General features: G+C 37.6%; 1 protein-coding gene across 1 annotated transcript in view; it reads left to right on the forward strand.

Annotated features, from left to right (window-relative positions):
* The window catches only part of LOC124789901 (hemocytin-like), a 543,737-nt gene that overhangs the window by 106,568 nt on the left and 419,172 nt on the right, over positions 1–17,997 (forward strand). The window contains exons 11-13 of the mRNA XM_047257418.1: positions 2,035–2,177; positions 9,354–9,519; positions 11,629–11,762. Coding sequence (XP_047113374.1) covers positions 2,035–2,177; positions 9,354–9,519; positions 11,629–11,762 — 443 coding nt within the window. The remainder of the gene's footprint in view (positions 1–2,034; positions 2,178–9,353; positions 9,520–11,628; positions 11,763–17,997) is intronic.

Below are 17,997 nucleotides of genomic sequence, written 5' to 3' on the forward strand. Positions count from 1 at the left end.
TCAGTGTGACTAGAGGACCCAGTCCATTCCATTTAAACTTGACCCACACCATTATGGAGCCACCACCAGCTTGCACAGTGCATTGCTGACAACATGGGTCCATGGCTTCTGTGGTATCGATAGCAACAATGCCACGGAATAGTTTCTCAAGTTGGCGCTATGAGAGAGACAGACGACAGCGCCCTCTAGCCAGTGCTGTCGAGGTCTACAAGCTCCGCGACTGCTTCATCCCATTTTCATCAGGTGCAGACAGCCAGGACACTTCGCTTCAACTTCACTCCACCTTGAAAGCTATGTAATATGTTTGCATATGTTATCCGCTAGTAAAAGTGCCTTAACTGTATCTGCAGTACCGAAAGATTAGTACCTTTTCCTGTTCCTGTTCCTTACTCACGCGCCGCCTCCCAGGCAGGATACAGCTTTGAGGATCAGCACCACACTCGAACGCAGCTATCAGCTCATACCAACTAAAACTGGGAGTCATCTGGCCAGTCCATACTTTTCCAGTTGTCTAACATCCAACTAATACGGTCACAAGCTCAGAAGAGGTGCTGCAGGCGATGTTGTGCTGTTTGCGAAGGCATTCACTCAGTTGTCTGCTGCCATAGCCCATTAGTGCCCAATGTAGCCACATTGTCCTAATGGATATGTTCGTCGTACATTCCACATTGATTTCAGCAAGTTATGTGCTGCAGTGTTGCTTGTCTGTTAGCACTGACAACTCTATGCAAATGCCGCTGCTGTCTATCATTAAATGAAGGCCATCGGCCCCTGCATTGTCCATGGTGATGGATAATGTCTGTAATTTTCTATTCTTGGCACACTCTCGAGACTGTGGATCTCAGAATCAATTCCCTAATAATTTCTGAATTGGAATGTCCTATGCGTCTAGCTCCAACTACCATTCTACTTTCAGAGTCTGTTAATTCCCTCTGTGCTTCCATAATCATGTTGGAAAACTTTTCACATGAGTCACCTGAGTAGAAGTGGCAGCTCTGCCTATGCAGTACTCTTTCACTCCTTTGGGATACAATACTACTACCATCCATATATTTTCATATTGTTATGGCATGACTTTGGTCATCTCCATGTATGTAATTAAAAACTCACATTAATCTTGTCAGCCAGCCTCACACACTCAAGCTGTATAATAATTAAAATCTGGTTCTTGTCTCTGTACTTTTGTTGAAAAGTCTGTTTATAACACACAAAAAAAAAAAAAAATACTTTTCTCCCATCAGTGTTTCTTTTGACACAAAATGTTATATTTGTCATCATGTTTTGTTTTTACCTTTCCAGTTCTCTGAAAGAATCAGCTAAGGAACAGATTTAGATTACATTATTATTCTACTGTATTCATGGATACTGGAAAACAGAGTTCTGTATGAATCACTTGACAAAATATTTGTTAAGTTCTGCAACAAACCAGATTTTGATAAAGTGAATTAACTTTGGCTTGCATTCTTATATCACATCATTAACTGGCTGTCAGTAGAGCACCAATGCCATTAAAAAGCCTGCCAACTTTTTACATATGGTGTCATATTTGCTGTTCCTAATAACTGATCAAATAAGCAGAATTTTGTAATTGCCTTCAGGGACATTCACAGTAAAGTGCTTGCTGTGTGTTCTCAGTGGCAAACTTGCTGGGTTAGATTGTCAAATAACTGCTCACTGAGAGTTACTCATGATTGTTTACCTAGGCACGACCCCACATTTTTTGCCCTTAATGTTTATGGATTTGTTGTGCAAATTGTGTCGTTGCTCTGGTTATTTGGATGGTTGTGGCTGACTTCCATCCCACAACCAAACCAAGAATGAAGAAGTTGTGGTTGTAACATAGTAAACAGAAGGCAGGCAGAACAAAATGTGTTGTAAATACTGTATGCTGATGAGAACAGAAGGCAGGCAGAACAAAATGTGTTGTAAATACTGTATGCTGATGAGGGGGAAGATAAACTGTTTCACTAGGAATGATTTGGATGTAAACTATGTGTGAGATGCCTCTTTTGATCTTATTTTTAATTTTTCCAGCTGAGGGAACTCCTGTGTTGGAGAGTGGTAGACGCAAAATGGTAGTCCCTGCACAGCTGCCAGGTGTCACTGTAGAACTCCTAGGATATAATATTGAATTAGTTTTGACTACTCTTAGGGTGTCTGTCAAATGGGATGGAAAGGTAAGTGACACATAAACAACTTATGCATTCTCTCAGAAACTAACATTCTACAGTGCTTTTGTAGTTATGCCCTAAAACTTCATTTTAATGTTGCATCCCCTAGGTTCTGTATTTGTATATTCTGTTTTGTATGTGTAAGATTTTCTGGGCTGTCAAAATATTTTGTTGGCATCTTACATGCATAAGAATGGGAAGTTGTTCTTAATTCCAGATCCTTGCTAGATTGTAGTGTTAGTGTTATGCATATTTATTAGTTAGTATGTGACTGTTGACAGAGGTGAATGCTGTCATCACTTTGTTTGTGACACAGAAGTTTGTAAACATTTTGGTATGTTTTATTTTTGTGCAAATTCTAGATTCCCTTCTTGCTATCCTTTCATCTGATGCATCAGCTGTTAGCCTTTGTAGATATTTTGGATTCCAAAACAAATAAAAAATAACTCTCTGTCAATAAATAGTTATAATGTGGTTCTGAAATTATCTGTTGGGTCATTCATTCCTGTTGTAAACAGCAGAGATGCTCTTATTTTGCCTGGTGGTGTTAAATGCTGTATAAATTTCTGAGTGAGGATGTGGGCTTTCAGTAATGTTATGAGCTACTGCACTCTTCATTTATGATTTCCTGAAGTTAAACAGAATAACTGAAATTAATGTTAGACTGACTGAAACAGATATGTGCTACGTCTGAAACTATCATTAAGTAAGTTTTCAGTTTCCTTCATTCACATCATGTTTCCATCAAAAGAATTAGAGTGTGATCAACTGCTCCTACCAAAGTTTTAAAATCTCTCTCTCTCTGTATCTATATCCCTCCCCCACTCTGTCTTTGGTACTGTTTCCTCTTTCTCTGGCAGTTTGTTTCTTAGTTTTTAGTTTTCATCCTTGTATTTCATCTTCTTAGTCTTCTGAACATTTTATTGACATTTACACATTGTTTTTTGTTTGAACATGTCTAATCATCCATTATTTATTTGCAACTTGTTTATGCATTTCCCACAACAGTGGATGGCAGTATCATCTTCTCCAGCATATTAGTACTGTTATTTGTATATAATGTATTACATTCAGTTGTGTGGTTTGTATTTGTATTTTATTCATCTCATAACATATATTTTACAGATCTACTGACTGTATTATACAGGAGACATGACAATTTTTGCCTTATGATATACATATTACTGATTTTACCAGTACAGGTCTATGTAGAACACAATTGTTTTTCTCATAATGAACCAGTATTTAGTGTTCAAATTTTCCAAACATTATTTTATACACACAATATTATGCACAACACTCTGATATTAAAGAGTTACACTGTTGAAATGATCATCTCATCATTATAAAATTCATCAATTGAGTAGTAGCATTTTTCCTCCTGGAGATCATATAGTTGTCATTTCAGTGAACCTGTTTCCATGCTTAACACATCTGTACCCTTGAGTTTATTGTAGACTTTCATAACCATGCACTTGGGTGACAGATGGTACAGGGCAAAGGATACATTCCATTATACCAGTTATTAGGATTTCTTCAAGTTCCGTTCATGTATGGAGCTCGAGAAGAACTTTGACTGCTGTTGTGCATGCAGTAATTACTCTAATCACAATCACTAAGTGAGCTTTACATATGGCATTGTAGTAAATTCCTAGAGTCATCATTTAAAGCCTGTTCTTGAAATTTTGTTAATAGACTTCTTTGTGATAGTTTACGTCTATCTTCAAGAGTCTTCTGGTTCAATTCCTTTAGTATCTCTGTAACACCTTCCCACAAATTAGACAAACCTGTGACCATTTGTGATGAGCAGTATCTGAGAACTGGTCATGTTAATGGTTTGTAAGCAGTCTCCATTGTAGACTGATTGCAGTATTCCACCAATAAATCAAAATCTACTACCTGCTGTACCCACGATTGATCCCATGTGATCATTTCATTTCATATCCTTACAAAGTATTACACCCAGGCATTTGTATGAGTTGGCTAAATCCACTTGTGACTCATTGATATTATAGTCACAGGATACTAAATTTTTTTCATTTTTGTGAGGTGCACAGTTTTATATTTCTGAACATTTAGAGCATGTTGCCAGTCTTTGCACCACTGTGAAATCTTATCTAGATCTGACTGAACATTTATGCAGCTTCTTTCAGATAGTAATTCATTATAGATAACTGAATCATCTGCAGAAAGTCTGAGGTTACTATTGTCTTCAAGACCATTAATATACAACATGAACAGCAAGGGTCCCAACACAGATCCCTGGTGCATACCTGAAGTTGCTTCTACATCTCTTAATGACTCTCCACCCAAGATAACATGCTGCATCCTCCCTAACAAAAAGTTCTCAGTCCAGTCACAAATTTCACTTGATAGCCTGTATGATGGCACTTTTGACAATAAGCATAGGTGTGGTACTGAGTCAAATACTTTTCGAAAATCAAGAAATACTGCATCTACCTGCCTGGCTTGATCCACAGCTTTCAGTATGTCATGTGAGAAAAGTGCAATTTAGGTTTCATATGATAAATGTTTTTGGAATCCATGCTGGTTGGCATTGAGGAGATGATTCTGTTCAAGATACCTCATTATATTTGAGCTCAGAATATGTTGTAAGATTAACAATAAAACGATGTCAAGAATACTCAACAGTAGTTTTGTGGATCACTTCTACTACCGTTCTTGTAGATGTGTGTGAACTGTGCTTCTTTCCAAGAACTGGGCACAGTTCTTTGTTTAAGGGGTCTACAACAGATTATAGTTAGAAGGGGGGCTAACTCAGCCTTAAATTCAGTATAGAATGTGACAGAGATTCCATCGGGCCCTTGAGCTTTGTTCAGTTTTAACAATTTCAGCTGGTTTTCAACACCTCTGACACCAATACTTATTTCATTCATCTTTTCAGTGGTACAAGGATTAAACAGGGGCAGTTCTTCTGTGTTTTTTTTTTTTTTTTTTTTTTTTTTTTTTTTTTTTTTTTTTTTAAAAAAAAAGGAACATTTGAAAATGGAGCTGCAGTTCAGCTTTTGCTATGCTACCCTCATTTTCAGTTCCTGTTCGCTAGGGACTGGACACTAGCTTTGGTGCCACTAACAACTTTTACATACAACCAGAATTTCTTTCCATTTTGTAAAATATCAATTGACAGTATTCTTCTATGGTAGTCACTGAAGGCAGCACACATTGCTCTCTTGACAGCCAAACATGTTTCATTCAGCATAAAGTCTATTCGTGTCTGATTACGGCTGTATTTAGCTACTGTGATGATATTTTGATTGCTTGTGCAACACCTGTTCTTGATGTATTACTCCATGCTGCTTCACCTAACACTGCTGCCTTAACACTCCCTTATTATATTGTTGTAGATATTCAGCCTCGCAATGCTTGTGATTTTCCTCAGGGTTCAGCTATGCTGCACCCTGTTCTTCCTCGGCATCAAAATTCTTTCTTCCGTGCAGATTTATATAAGTGATGTGACTATAAAACAAAACACTGCTTATTTAATAAATAAAGTGTAGATTGTTTCCAGTTAACTGTGTATGTTGTCACAAACTTTCACAAAAGTTACACTTATTATTGGAACCCACTAATATTACTGTCTCAAAGACCTCACATTAACATTCAGTGAAAAATATATAACAACAACCATTTATATACATCGTATTCATCTTCCTTGGTGACAGAGCTCAATCATTCCTCCTTACTCCACGGAGATTACAAATGCTCTCCAGCACGTAGACTCTGCACCTGTTGAGTAATACTTTCCCACAGCATGTGACCCAATGTGTACAAACTAACTGCAGTCATGCACATCTTTATACAGAACTCTATGTTTGACATAAGTGATACATGCCCTGCCATGAGTGGCATGGATCACTGCAAGCATCTCTCTGTCTGTAGCCCTATGCTTTGTTCTTCATGTATTATGCAGTAATCTCTGTTTATTTAGAAGCTTCTTTACAGTGACTGTATACCATGGAAGTTCGCTCCCATTATGAACTGTTCTACTGGGTACATATCTGTCCAATGATTGGTCAACTTTTCTTTATACTTGAGCCATAGTTCCTCTATATGCTCCTGCCCTGGTTGAAAATCGTGTAAATACAGGAATAGGTAATATTTTTAGGTTATTTTATAGGGGGCAACACATTGTTCTAGGGAGGGCAGCAGAAATTTTTCTAACAGTTCTTTTTGAAGTAGCAGGATTCATAGCATGTGGCTTGTATTCCCTCCAGAAATTAAACAACAACTAATTATGGATTCAAAGTAACTATGGTACATCATTTTCCTGCTGTTTCTTACACCAGGTAGCATATCCATTACAAAAGCAAGGCTCTTTAATCTAGCAGATAAATAATCTATATGTGCTTGCCAGCTTAGATTTTTGTCCAAGTTTAGTCCCAAGAATTTGATGCACTGGGCTTCTTGCATAGCTTGATTTTTATGTACAATACTGATGTTACTTGTTTTTGATTGTTTGGTTTTAAGCTGAGGAAACAGGGTCTTTGAAATATTAAGCGAAAGGCCATTTTGTTGAAATCATGTATCTAGGTTTTTTAGTTTGATTATTACAGCATTCGCAATTTCCCTCACCTTTTCTTTTTCAGTAAGTGCTGATTTATCACTGGTGAACATGACTGGTTGGGTGCTGATATTGAGAGGTAATTCATTTATGTGAAAGAGAAGCAAGATTAGTGCTATGATTGAGCCCTGAGGGACTCCGTGTGAATTTTTATCCCACTGAGATACATAATTTATGGTATTAGATATTATGATTACATTTTGCTTTCTGTTTGTCAAATAAGACCTGAGTCACTGTGTATCATATTGTCTGATGCCATACCTGTCTAGTTTATGAAGCAGCATGGAGTGATTCAGTGAATTGAATGTCTTCATAAGGTCACAGAAGATACCCACTTTATTGCTTTTGTCCAGTGTTGAGCTGATTTTTTTATTTTTCAGTGAACACACAACGCATTTATTGTATTCATGGTGCTTATCACTTTTTGGAACCCATGTTGGTTTTTGAGAACAACATATTTCATCATGAAATTTGATGTCCGGATTGCATCAATTTTTTCAAATACTTTGGTTAACACTGGGAGGATAGATATAATATCATAATTTCCCACATGCTCTCTTGACCCTGTTTTGTGTTGTGGTTTTATCTCTGCTTCGTGAAGTACAGAAGGACATGAGGGATGTTGACTTGCTCAGATGACTGACTGATTAATAAAGATAGAGGGTGTGCTATTTTGTCTTTTTTTGGTGGTATTTGATCCTACACTGCAGCATTGCTGTTTTTTAAGGAGGAAATAGCATTTTTTCGTCTTTGGTTGAGACTTTAGTAAATGCCACATAGAGGTCATTATTCTGGTCAAGGTCAAAAAATGTACACTGTTTTGATAAGTAATCACATTAACATTAGATTTTCAAACAATGAAAACTCTAGATTAGATTGTCAACAATATAAGGAAAAGATTACTACTTACCATAGAGATGACACATTAAATTGAAACCAGGTACGCACAATTAAAAGCCATTAAAAGACACTTATACTTTAGCTATCGGCCACAGCCTTCATCAGATAAAGAAGGAAAAGTACACACCATACATTGACAGAATCAAGCACACACCATGCACACATGTGATGTGTGCATGAGGTGTGCTTGCATGTGTAAATGAATGATGTGTACTTCTCTTTTCCTTACATTGTCAACATTAGGTTTTGCTACATTTACGAGAAACTTATTAAAGCGTTGAGATATTTGAACAAGTTTCAAAATAGTGCTGTTTTGTTTAATTTTTGAAATTTGCTGGCGGTTAACTGTTGTACCTAATTTGGATTTAATAACAGATGATACTGCCTTAGCCTTATTCTTATCCTTATACCCTAAAATGAACTTATCATTTGACAATCTTTTACCTGTTTTGACAACACTTTTAAATAAAACTTTGTAATGTCTCACTTCATTTAGTTTCTGCATCCCACGCTACTTCCCTACTCTGTAATTTATTAAGATTAGTTTTTATTTTTATTTTTTTAATTCTCCCTCTTTGGCCTAAGAAACATCAGCAGAATGTATATTAATATAATAATTTATGACTAGGTAAGCATTATTTTTATTCTGCTGTATTACTAGCAGAGGAGTGATGTGCAAAGTAGTGTGAAAACATTCTTGATGTGTGATGGGAGTGGGGGAAGGAGTGATTGAAAGAGAGGAGCAGTGTACAGTCTCTCATGGTGAGTGACATGACCAGAAAGAAAGAAGTATTTCTCACAAAATTGTTATTAGGAGGTCAATTGTTGGCAAGAACTGTAGCTCGATAATGATTTTTAGCATGTAATTTTTCTTCAGGAAGACAAAAATAAATATCAATTTTGTGAATGAAGCACTGAACATTGAATAAGTGTGGAATTGTTAAGATATAAAATTTTCATATGTTTCTTGAAATCAGTGCCATATACTCCTGAAAAAAACTGTGTTTGCAGGAGTTAATTTGTGATGATTCTGTAAAACAACAAGCAACTTACGATGGGGTCACCTGTTCTGCTGAGGATGCTGTGTAACTGTAATTCTTTTGTATATAAGATGACCAAGCCACTTACTTATCTTACAAAAATAATGTAATTACCTTAGTTTTGTCCTTCATATCAAAAGAAAATAATTACAACTAAACTTGAACTGACATGGACAGAAATGCATCATTGTTGAAATTAGCCCTAGTGGAATGTGAAGATATGTATTGAGTGAGGTGGTGTAGTGGTTAGGACACTGGATTGCATTCAGGAGGACGATCGTTCAATTCTGCATCCAGCCATCCTAATTTAAGTTTTCCGTGATTTCCCTAAATCACTTCAGACATAGGCTGGGATGGTTTCTTTAAAAGGGTAGGGCCGATGTCCTTCCCCACCCTTCCCTAATGTGAGATTCTGCTCCATCTCTAAAGACCTGTATGTGAACGGGATGATAAACATTAATCTCCTCCTTGATTTGTAAACAGTAAACTACTGATATAATGCACCACGTCCTCTTTGTATTGCAGTTCTGATAGACATCAAATAAACTGGGCTACTCACGCTGGTCAGAATAAAATAAATTCTGATGTATGATAAAATGCAAATGAGTAAGTATACCAGTCACTTTTGAATTTTATAGTTTTGTGTTTATTTCTGTTTAGGATTTCATTGCTGTACATGTGCCAGAAGTGATGTGGAACAAGACAGCTGGTCTGTGCGGACGCTTAGATGGATTTGCTGGAAATGATCTAAGTCTGAAAGATGGCAGTCCTACCACTGATGTTGTGACTTTTGCTAGTAGTTGGCAAACTAAAGTTATTGAAGAAGGTACTATAATTTCTTAAGCAACTTTCTTTCATTCTATTTGTTTCATCTCAATTTTACATTGAAATAGGTGTTCTATTGAAAGACTCAGTACTGCGTATAGAATACTTCTTAATGTGTTCTAGCTCTAGCTCTTTTCTATTGCCAATTATTCCATTGAAAGTTTACATTTGATAACAGTTTTGATTTATAATAATTCATAACAATCATTGTCATGATCATATGCATTAGTTAGCTTTGTAAGCAGTTTTGTGCTTACCTGCACTTCTATTTTTGAAATTACTATCTGGAGGTGATCGTGGTTTGTTGGTGTATACACACAATTTCAATTAACTCCACAGAAAGAAATCATATGGAGTCAGATCACCGGATCTGGGTGGTCAGTTCACATCACCATTGTGAGAAATTTTTTGGCCAGGGAACCTCTGTTGTAGAAAGTCCATTGTTTCAATCAAAGTGTAACAGCTTGCTGTCTACTCTTAATGTGTGTCTGGTGTCATATTTGGAAAAGAATGGTTCATTTATGCCTTCAGCCAAAAGGCCCCAATAAATAGTCACTCATTGTTTAGATAGTGGCTTCTTCATAATTGCCAGTCATTTTCTGTGTCCCAAATCCTTTAATTTTACTTGTTCCTGAAGTGATTCAGCAGGAAATATACATTATCAGTGAATATTACTTTCTTGATGAAATTGTTGTCCACTATGTGTCTTGCTAGTACCCAATAGGTAAATGCTCAGTGCTTTTTGTCTTCATTTGGTTTGTATCAGTTGGATTTTATAGACCAAAGGCACAAATATTCTTTCAAGATTCATTGCATGGTAGTACTGGGAATATCAGATTGCTGTGAATGCTGGCGACAGAGTTCGTCAGACTTATAACGAAATTATCACTTATGATGACAGTAATTTATGCAGAACAACTAACACAATTATGCGCTGGGGGGTTTAATGTCCACAGCTGAGAAACCTGGTAATCAATCTCATCACAGTTGACTTATTCAGTGCATTATGTTGACCAACCATGCCAAGGAGTTTGTGAACAGTCTCTGTGCAACAGTCACCACATTTGTGATATATTTTTAATTTGACAACATACTGTTTATTGATGAATTGCTCCATTACTAACCACAAAGAAAACAGATGAAAATTGTGCAACATTCAGTGCTCTCAACTTACTAGAATAGGAATGGTGGGCATTTCAGAAGATGAACTCTCTGTGGGACACCTTTTAAATGTCCTAAGTAGAATTCTTAAAATTCTGAAGTAATGTAAGAGTACTGAAATGGGTTATATCCAAAAACTTTAGTTTTGAAAATTGCTATGATGGTACAGTACTTGCCATTTCATTAGAAGAGATTGGTCTGCACAACATTCTTTAATGATCCATTAAATTACACATTTGAAGTAGTAGGTTGTGGTGGTTTGTTGTGCACTCCTGCAGGTAACTATATTCTTTAGTAAAGTTAATCTTCTGAAGGATTTGTGTAGATGGTATTTGTTGTTGTATTAAAACATGCTTTGCACTGTCTACTTTTGGTAGAATGTATGCTCAAGTCAGAATTTTTGTGGTAACTCAAAGTTGTGTGCTTAGAAGTTAAGGAGGAAAACAAGTGATAAGTAAAAATCTTGAGTTGATACATGAGGCCTGAGTGCATAGCATAACTGGTAGTGCACAGCTCATGAAATGCAGTGCTTACAGATTCTAGTCATGGGCTGGTGTCAGTTTTAACTTTTCACAAATTTATTAAGAGAAATATTGCTACCTATGAAGGACATTTGTGAGCACATTCAGTGTGAATCAGTTCTTGGAAATACCAATGTGTCTAAATAGGTCTCTACAGGATGCTTTAGTATTAACAATATATTGTTCTTAGTGTCCAGCTTTTTACACTATTCTCTGTTACATGTACTTTTTTGTCCTCATTGTATTCAGACACTAGATTTGCAAAGTAATACATTCATATCTGTTAGTTTCCAGTATGCTTTGTTGTAGTTCGTGATTATTGATCATCTCTAAATTTGTGCCAAGATACAACTTTAAATATGTAATCTTTGTGATCTGCAGTGTTGTAAGTATTTTTGTTTTTTATTATATTTAACTTGTGTTTTCAGGGTCTTGCAATCAACAGCCTTCTGTGATACATCCCTGTACAGATAACGTTGTAAACAAAAACAGTGTTGTGGATGAAGCTAGTTCCTTCTGTAGCCGGCTGCTTACTGATGTCCGCTTTGAAGCATGTCGAGCAGTGAGTATTGGCGAGCAAAACTCTGCTCAGTTCTAAAGCTTAAACGCTTGCCATATATGGTACTTTCTCATAAGATAAATGTGGCTCCGACATTAATGTTTTAATTTTCCAAGGATCTCGTATGTGCATAATCAAAACAAAATAACTGAAAGATTTAGAGCAGAGCACAAGAAATTTTTTGCAATAATTGAAAATAATACCATAATTCTCTAACTATAAGATGAGTGTTTCTTCCCAAATTTGTCATTCAAAAAATACAGGGTCATCTTATAATTAAAAAATTACATTATTGCTGCAGATTTCAATATTTTTATGTTGTGTTGTTCCTCACCACAAAAGGAGGTGCTAGTCACTGATAGGTACAATGAAAAAGAATGTTAGAAATATTTGAGCTTTCAGACAAAGTCCATCTTCAACAGTAGAAAACTCACACACACTCACACAAAAATGTCTGACACACACATGATGGTCTTAGCACCTGGAGACAGTGGCCATGTGGTAGTAGTAGTTGTTGTTGTTGTGGTCTTCAGCCCACAGACTGGTTTAATGTAACTTTCCATGCTATTCTATCTTGTGCAAGCCTGTAAGCCTGTACATTGCTGAATAACTACTGCTACCTGCATACTTGTGAATCTGCTTAGTGTAGTAATATCTTTGTCTCCCTCTGTGGTTTCTTTCCTCCACCCCCTCTGGCACACACACACACACACACACACACACACACACACACACACACTCTTTCACCCAGGACTAATTTGGTGATCCCTTGATTTCTCAATATGTGTCCTATCAACCGATTCCTTCCTTAGTCAAGTTGTGTCACAAATTTCTTGTCTCCCTCATTCTATTCAGTACCTCATTAGTTATGTGACCTACTCATATAGTTTTCTGCATTCTTCTGCAACACCACATTTTGAAAGCCTCTATTCTCTTCTTGTCTAAACTGTCTATCATCCATGTTTCACTTCCATAAATTGCTACACTCCAGAAGAGTTCCTAACACTTAAATCCATATTCAGGGTTAAGGAATTTCTCTTCTTCAGAAACACTTTTCGTGCCACAGCCAGTCTACATTTTATATCTTCTCTACTTTGGCCGTCATGTTATTTTGCTGCTCAAACAGCAAAACTCCTCTACTACTTTTAGTGTCTCATTTTCTAATCTGATTTCCTTAGCATCACCTGATTTGAGTGAACTAAATTCCTTTATTCTTGTTTTGCTTTTGTTGATGTTCATCATACGAGGGCGGTTCAGAAAGTAACCTCCGATTGGTCACAGTGCAGGTTGTGGGGGGAGTAGCGACGCCATCTGTGCGTTCACGCACTCAACAGGTCAGTCGGCATCAAGCCGTGGTCGAGTGAACGTCGTACCTGCGCTAGTTTAGTTTTTGTGGCAGTTTGAAATGTGTGCTGCAATAGAAAACCCCGCCAAATGTGAAGTGCGTGCTGTCATAAGGTTTTTTACAGCCAAAGGATATTCTGCAGCAGCTATTCATCGTGAGCTTTGTGCCGTGTACGGACCAAGAGTTATGAGTGAAGGAGTTGTCCGTGAATGGGTACGTTTATTTAAAAGTGGACGAGAAAACGTTCATGATGAAGAGAGGAGTGGTAGACCATCATTGGTGACTGACGAACTCGTTCAGACAGTTGATACAAAAGTCCATGAAAATCGACGTTTCTCAATGTCGGAGTTGTCTACTGGTTTTCCACAGATTTCTAAGACTCTCTTGTACGAGATTGTGACAGCAAGATTGGGTTACCGTAAGTTCTGTGCACGATGGGTGCCCAAAATTCTTACCGACCACCACAAAACTCAAAGAATGGCCTCTGCATTAGACTTTCTGTCACGTTATGAGGACGAAGGAGAACCATTGTTAAACAGAATCGTGACCGGTGTCGAAACCTGGATTAAGTACGTGAACCCTGAGACAAAAGAACAATCAAAGATGTGGGCACATTCAAATTCGCCTACCAAACCAAGAAAAGCCTCGCAAGATTTTTCTGCCAGAAAACTGATGGCAACGGTGTTTTGGGATGCCAAAGGGGTGTTGTTGGTTGAATTCATGGAACGTGGTACGACCATTAATCAAGACGTGTACTGTGAAACAATAAAGTTACGGCGGGCTATACAGAACAAACGCCGTGGTATGCTGACTTCCGGTGTCGTTTTTTTGCACGATAACGCCCGTCCTCACTCTGCTCGCAGAACAACGGCCCTTCTTGAGTCCTTCAAGTGGGACGTTATCAACCATCCACCTTACAGCCCAGACCTGGCGCCAAGTGATTATCACCTCTTCATGCATTTGAAGAAATAGCTCGGGTCACAGCGGTTTGATGACGACGAAGAGCTCAAAGATGCGGTCACAGGCTGGCTCCAGGCACAAGCGGGTGATTTTTATGCAGAAGGAATTTCAAAGCTTGTGAAGAGATACAATAAGTGCCTCAATCACTATGGAGACTATGTAGAAAAATAGTGCAAAGATGTAGTTGTAAGATGTATATATTAAAATATTTTTATTTAACTTGGTGTATTTTTTTAAATCAACCGGAGGTTACTTTCTGAACGGCCCTCATATATCCTCCTTTCAAGACACTGTCCATTCCATTCAACTGCTCTTTCCATGTCCTTTGCTGTGACAGAATTACAACGTCGTCTGTGAACCACAAAATGTTTCTTTCTTATTCCTGAACTTTAATTCCTACTCCAAATTTTTCTTTGGTTCCTTCACTGCTTGCTCAACATACAGACTGATTAAGATCAGGGATAGACTACAACCTTGTTTCACTCCCTTCTCAATCACCTGTCTACTCCAGGCACCTTGTTTTGACTCAGGTCTTTCAGTGCTCTGTCATATTCTTCTTGCACCAACATATTTCCCATCTCATCATCTAAATTTTCTTCCCTTTGTATAATATTGCCTTCAAGTTCATCTCCCTCATAAAGATCTACTATACCACTATATACTCCTTCCACCTTTCCATTCTTTGCTTAGTACTGGTTTCCATCGAAGCTCTTCATATTCATACAATTGCTTCTCTTTTCTCCAAAGGCCCCTTTAATTTTCCTGTAAATGGTATCTACATTTCTCCTAGTGAAACATACATCTAAATCCTTACATTTGTCCTCTGGCCATTCCTGCATAGCCATTTTGCACTTCCTGTCAATCTCATTTTCTAGACATTTTTATTTTCTTTCACCTGCTTCATTTGCTACATTTTTATATTTTCTCTGTTCATCAGTTAAATTCAATACTTCCTCTGATATCTAAGGATTCCTACTACGACTTGTCTTTTTGCATATTTGCTCCTTTGCTGCCTTCACTATTTCATCTCTCAAAACTACCCATTCATCTTCTAGTGTATTCCTTTCCCCTTTTCTAACAAATTGTTGTCTACTGCTCCCTCTGAATCTCTCAGCAACATCTCATTCTTTCAGCTTATCCAGGTTCCATCTCCTTAATTTCCTACCATTTTGCAATTCCTTCACTTTTAAAATACAGTTCATAACCAGCCTGCCACTGGAAATGTCTTAAAATTTAAAATCTCTGTCTTACCACTATATAATCAGTCTCAAACCTTCAAGTGGATCCAGGTCTCTTCCACATATACAACCTTCTTTCATGATTCTCAAAGCAAATGTTAGTGATTATTAAATTATGCTCTGTGCAAAATTCTATCAGGCAGCTTTCTCTTTCTTTTCTTTCCCCCGGTCCACATTCACCTACTGTTTTGCCTTCTCTTTCTTTTGCTACTATTGTATTCCAGTCCACCATCATATTTAAATATTTCCCCCCTTAACTATGTGAATAATTTCTTTTATCTCCTCATACATTTCTTCAGTCTCTTCATCGTCTGCAGGGCTAATCGGCATATAAACTTGTATTATAGTGGTGGTTGTGAGCGATATGTCTTTCTTGGCTATGACAATGTATTCACTATGCTGTTCAGTGTAGTCTACCCACATTCCTACTTTCTTATTCATCATTAAACCTGCTCCTGCATTATACCAACTTGATTTTGTATTTATATCCCTGTATTCATCTGACCAAAAGTGCTGTTCCTACTGCCACTGAATTTCACTAATTACCACTATATTTAACCTTTTTTATGATTCTAACCTTCCTGCTCAGTTGAGAGATTTAACATTCCACATTCCAACTCCCAATTTTATTTCTGCTGATGACGACATCCTCCTGAGTAGCCATTCCAGGAGATACAAATGGGGGACTATTTTACCTCTAGAATATTTTACCCTAGAGGATGCCATCTATGGCTGTAGTTTCCCTTGCTTTCAGCCATTTACAGTACCATAACAGCAAGGCCATTTGGTTGATATTACAAGGCCAAATCAGTCAGTCATCCAGACAGTTGCTCCTGAAAGTAGTGAAAACACTACTGCCTCTCCTGAGAAACTACAAATTTGTCTGGCCTCTCAATAAATACCCATCCATTGTGGTTGCATCTACGTTATGGCTATCTGTATCGCTGAGACACGCAAGCCACCCACCAACAGCTAGGTCTGTGGTTCGTCCATGTTTTCATATTGTTGTTGTTGCATCCTGGACATTTCGTTGTTTGCTTTTGTTGTGTAATAGATTAATATAGGGCTTGTCTCACATTTACAGATGAAGCTTTGCTAATTGAGGTCATGCCCAGAATAATTTTGAATAATTTGGAAGTGATATAGGAGGAACAGTGGTATCATCTTGGCTGAACACTAGGATGAATTTGGGGAGTGTAGAGGTAAGCAGGCAGCAAATTTTGTTATGCTGCCAACCATGGGAATGTATACCATGTACCTTGGTTTTTTTTGTGAACATCTGTTATATTTAAACTGCAGTTTTCCTGAATCCATTACTAGTCTGAATTGAATTGTCTCTCATATTTGACAAATACTCAACGCTAAAGCTGCTACCATTCAACAGTACTGTTTACTTTCCAGCTGAGCTACAGTGTTAACTCTAAGTGGTACAATTTCTTCCATGTCAGCTCTAGGGAGCCAAGATGACAAAGTATTTTTATCACTAAGTTGTCAGAGCACTAAGAACTGTAAATTGTAACAATCGGTAATGGATGTAATGACTAGTTCTGAAATCTTGTCACTTGGCATAACATCCTTGATGAAAGTAAGCCCCAAGAATGCTACCAAATATCATCCACAGCCATGACTTTTGTACAAATACTGCCCTGAGAATTGATGATGGCTATCAGTCTTTCTAGTTTCTCAAGTTACATATTCCAATCCCTGTTTTTTAATGCTTTGTGAGCATTTTATTCTGTGCATTTTTTCAAGCAACATAGAATTGCTTTGTCAAAAATAAGACAGAAAACACTGATGACAGAGTCATCTACTTGTTGATGAGTGTAAGTAGTAATACCTCCTCTGTCCTTAAGAATGTTCACATCTGACCTCCTTATTGAAGATGAAAAATTGACAGTCTCCCACTCAGTTCCATCCATAATGACCATCTTTGTTGAGGCATTCAGCCAGGCCAGTTGTGATAGATGAGGTAAGGATTGATGTAGATTAGCATGTGAATCCTCCTCCATTAATCCCTACTCTTTCACAAAATCTTCATCATCATCTTCACTTTTCTCTGATACAAAATCCTCACCTTCAGCAGTGAAGTCAATTTTTGATTCGACATTAGACTCCTGTAAGAGGTGTAGCATTTTTTCATCAGTAAGCCCACACTCACATCACATGTTCAAAACCATCTTTTGCGGACAAAAAATATTAGCTGAATGACATGATATAAACTACAGGAGGTTGGAATGTGTATGCCAAGATGTAATGATGAGTAGCAACAACTCTGAAATGCATGTTGTGAGCTGTAGGATAAGCCTCTTTGTGTTCTCCTCGGAGAACTCTCCCACCAGTTCCTTTCCCCGCTTCAGAACCTCTTTCTGCATGTGTTCATTGCTTGAAATTTGATTTGATTCATGTTTGTCTTCAGAGAAGTGAAAAGATGATAATATGTCAGGGGACTAGGGGTGTGGTTCAAAACATCCCAACCAAATGAGTCCAAGTGTGCCTTGGAGGCTAAGGCTGTGTGGGGACAGGTGTGCTGCAAGCACTCTCCTCTCATCAGCATTCTCCTCCATTTGTTTCAAATGCTCCTTTTGACATTTTTAGGGTCTCACAATAATACTGTGCATTGATGATCTGCTTTGTGAGGAAGTAATCTGACCAAATTGATGCCTTTTTTGGTCCCAAAACGGGCAAGGCCATGCCT

The sequence above is a fragment of the Schistocerca piceifrons genome, chromosome 3 (genome assembly GCF_021461385.2).
Source record: "Schistocerca piceifrons isolate TAMUIC-IGC-003096 chromosome 3, iqSchPice1.1, whole genome shotgun sequence".
NCBI classification, from domain to species: domain Eukaryota; kingdom Metazoa; phylum Arthropoda; class Insecta; order Orthoptera; family Acrididae; genus Schistocerca; species Schistocerca piceifrons.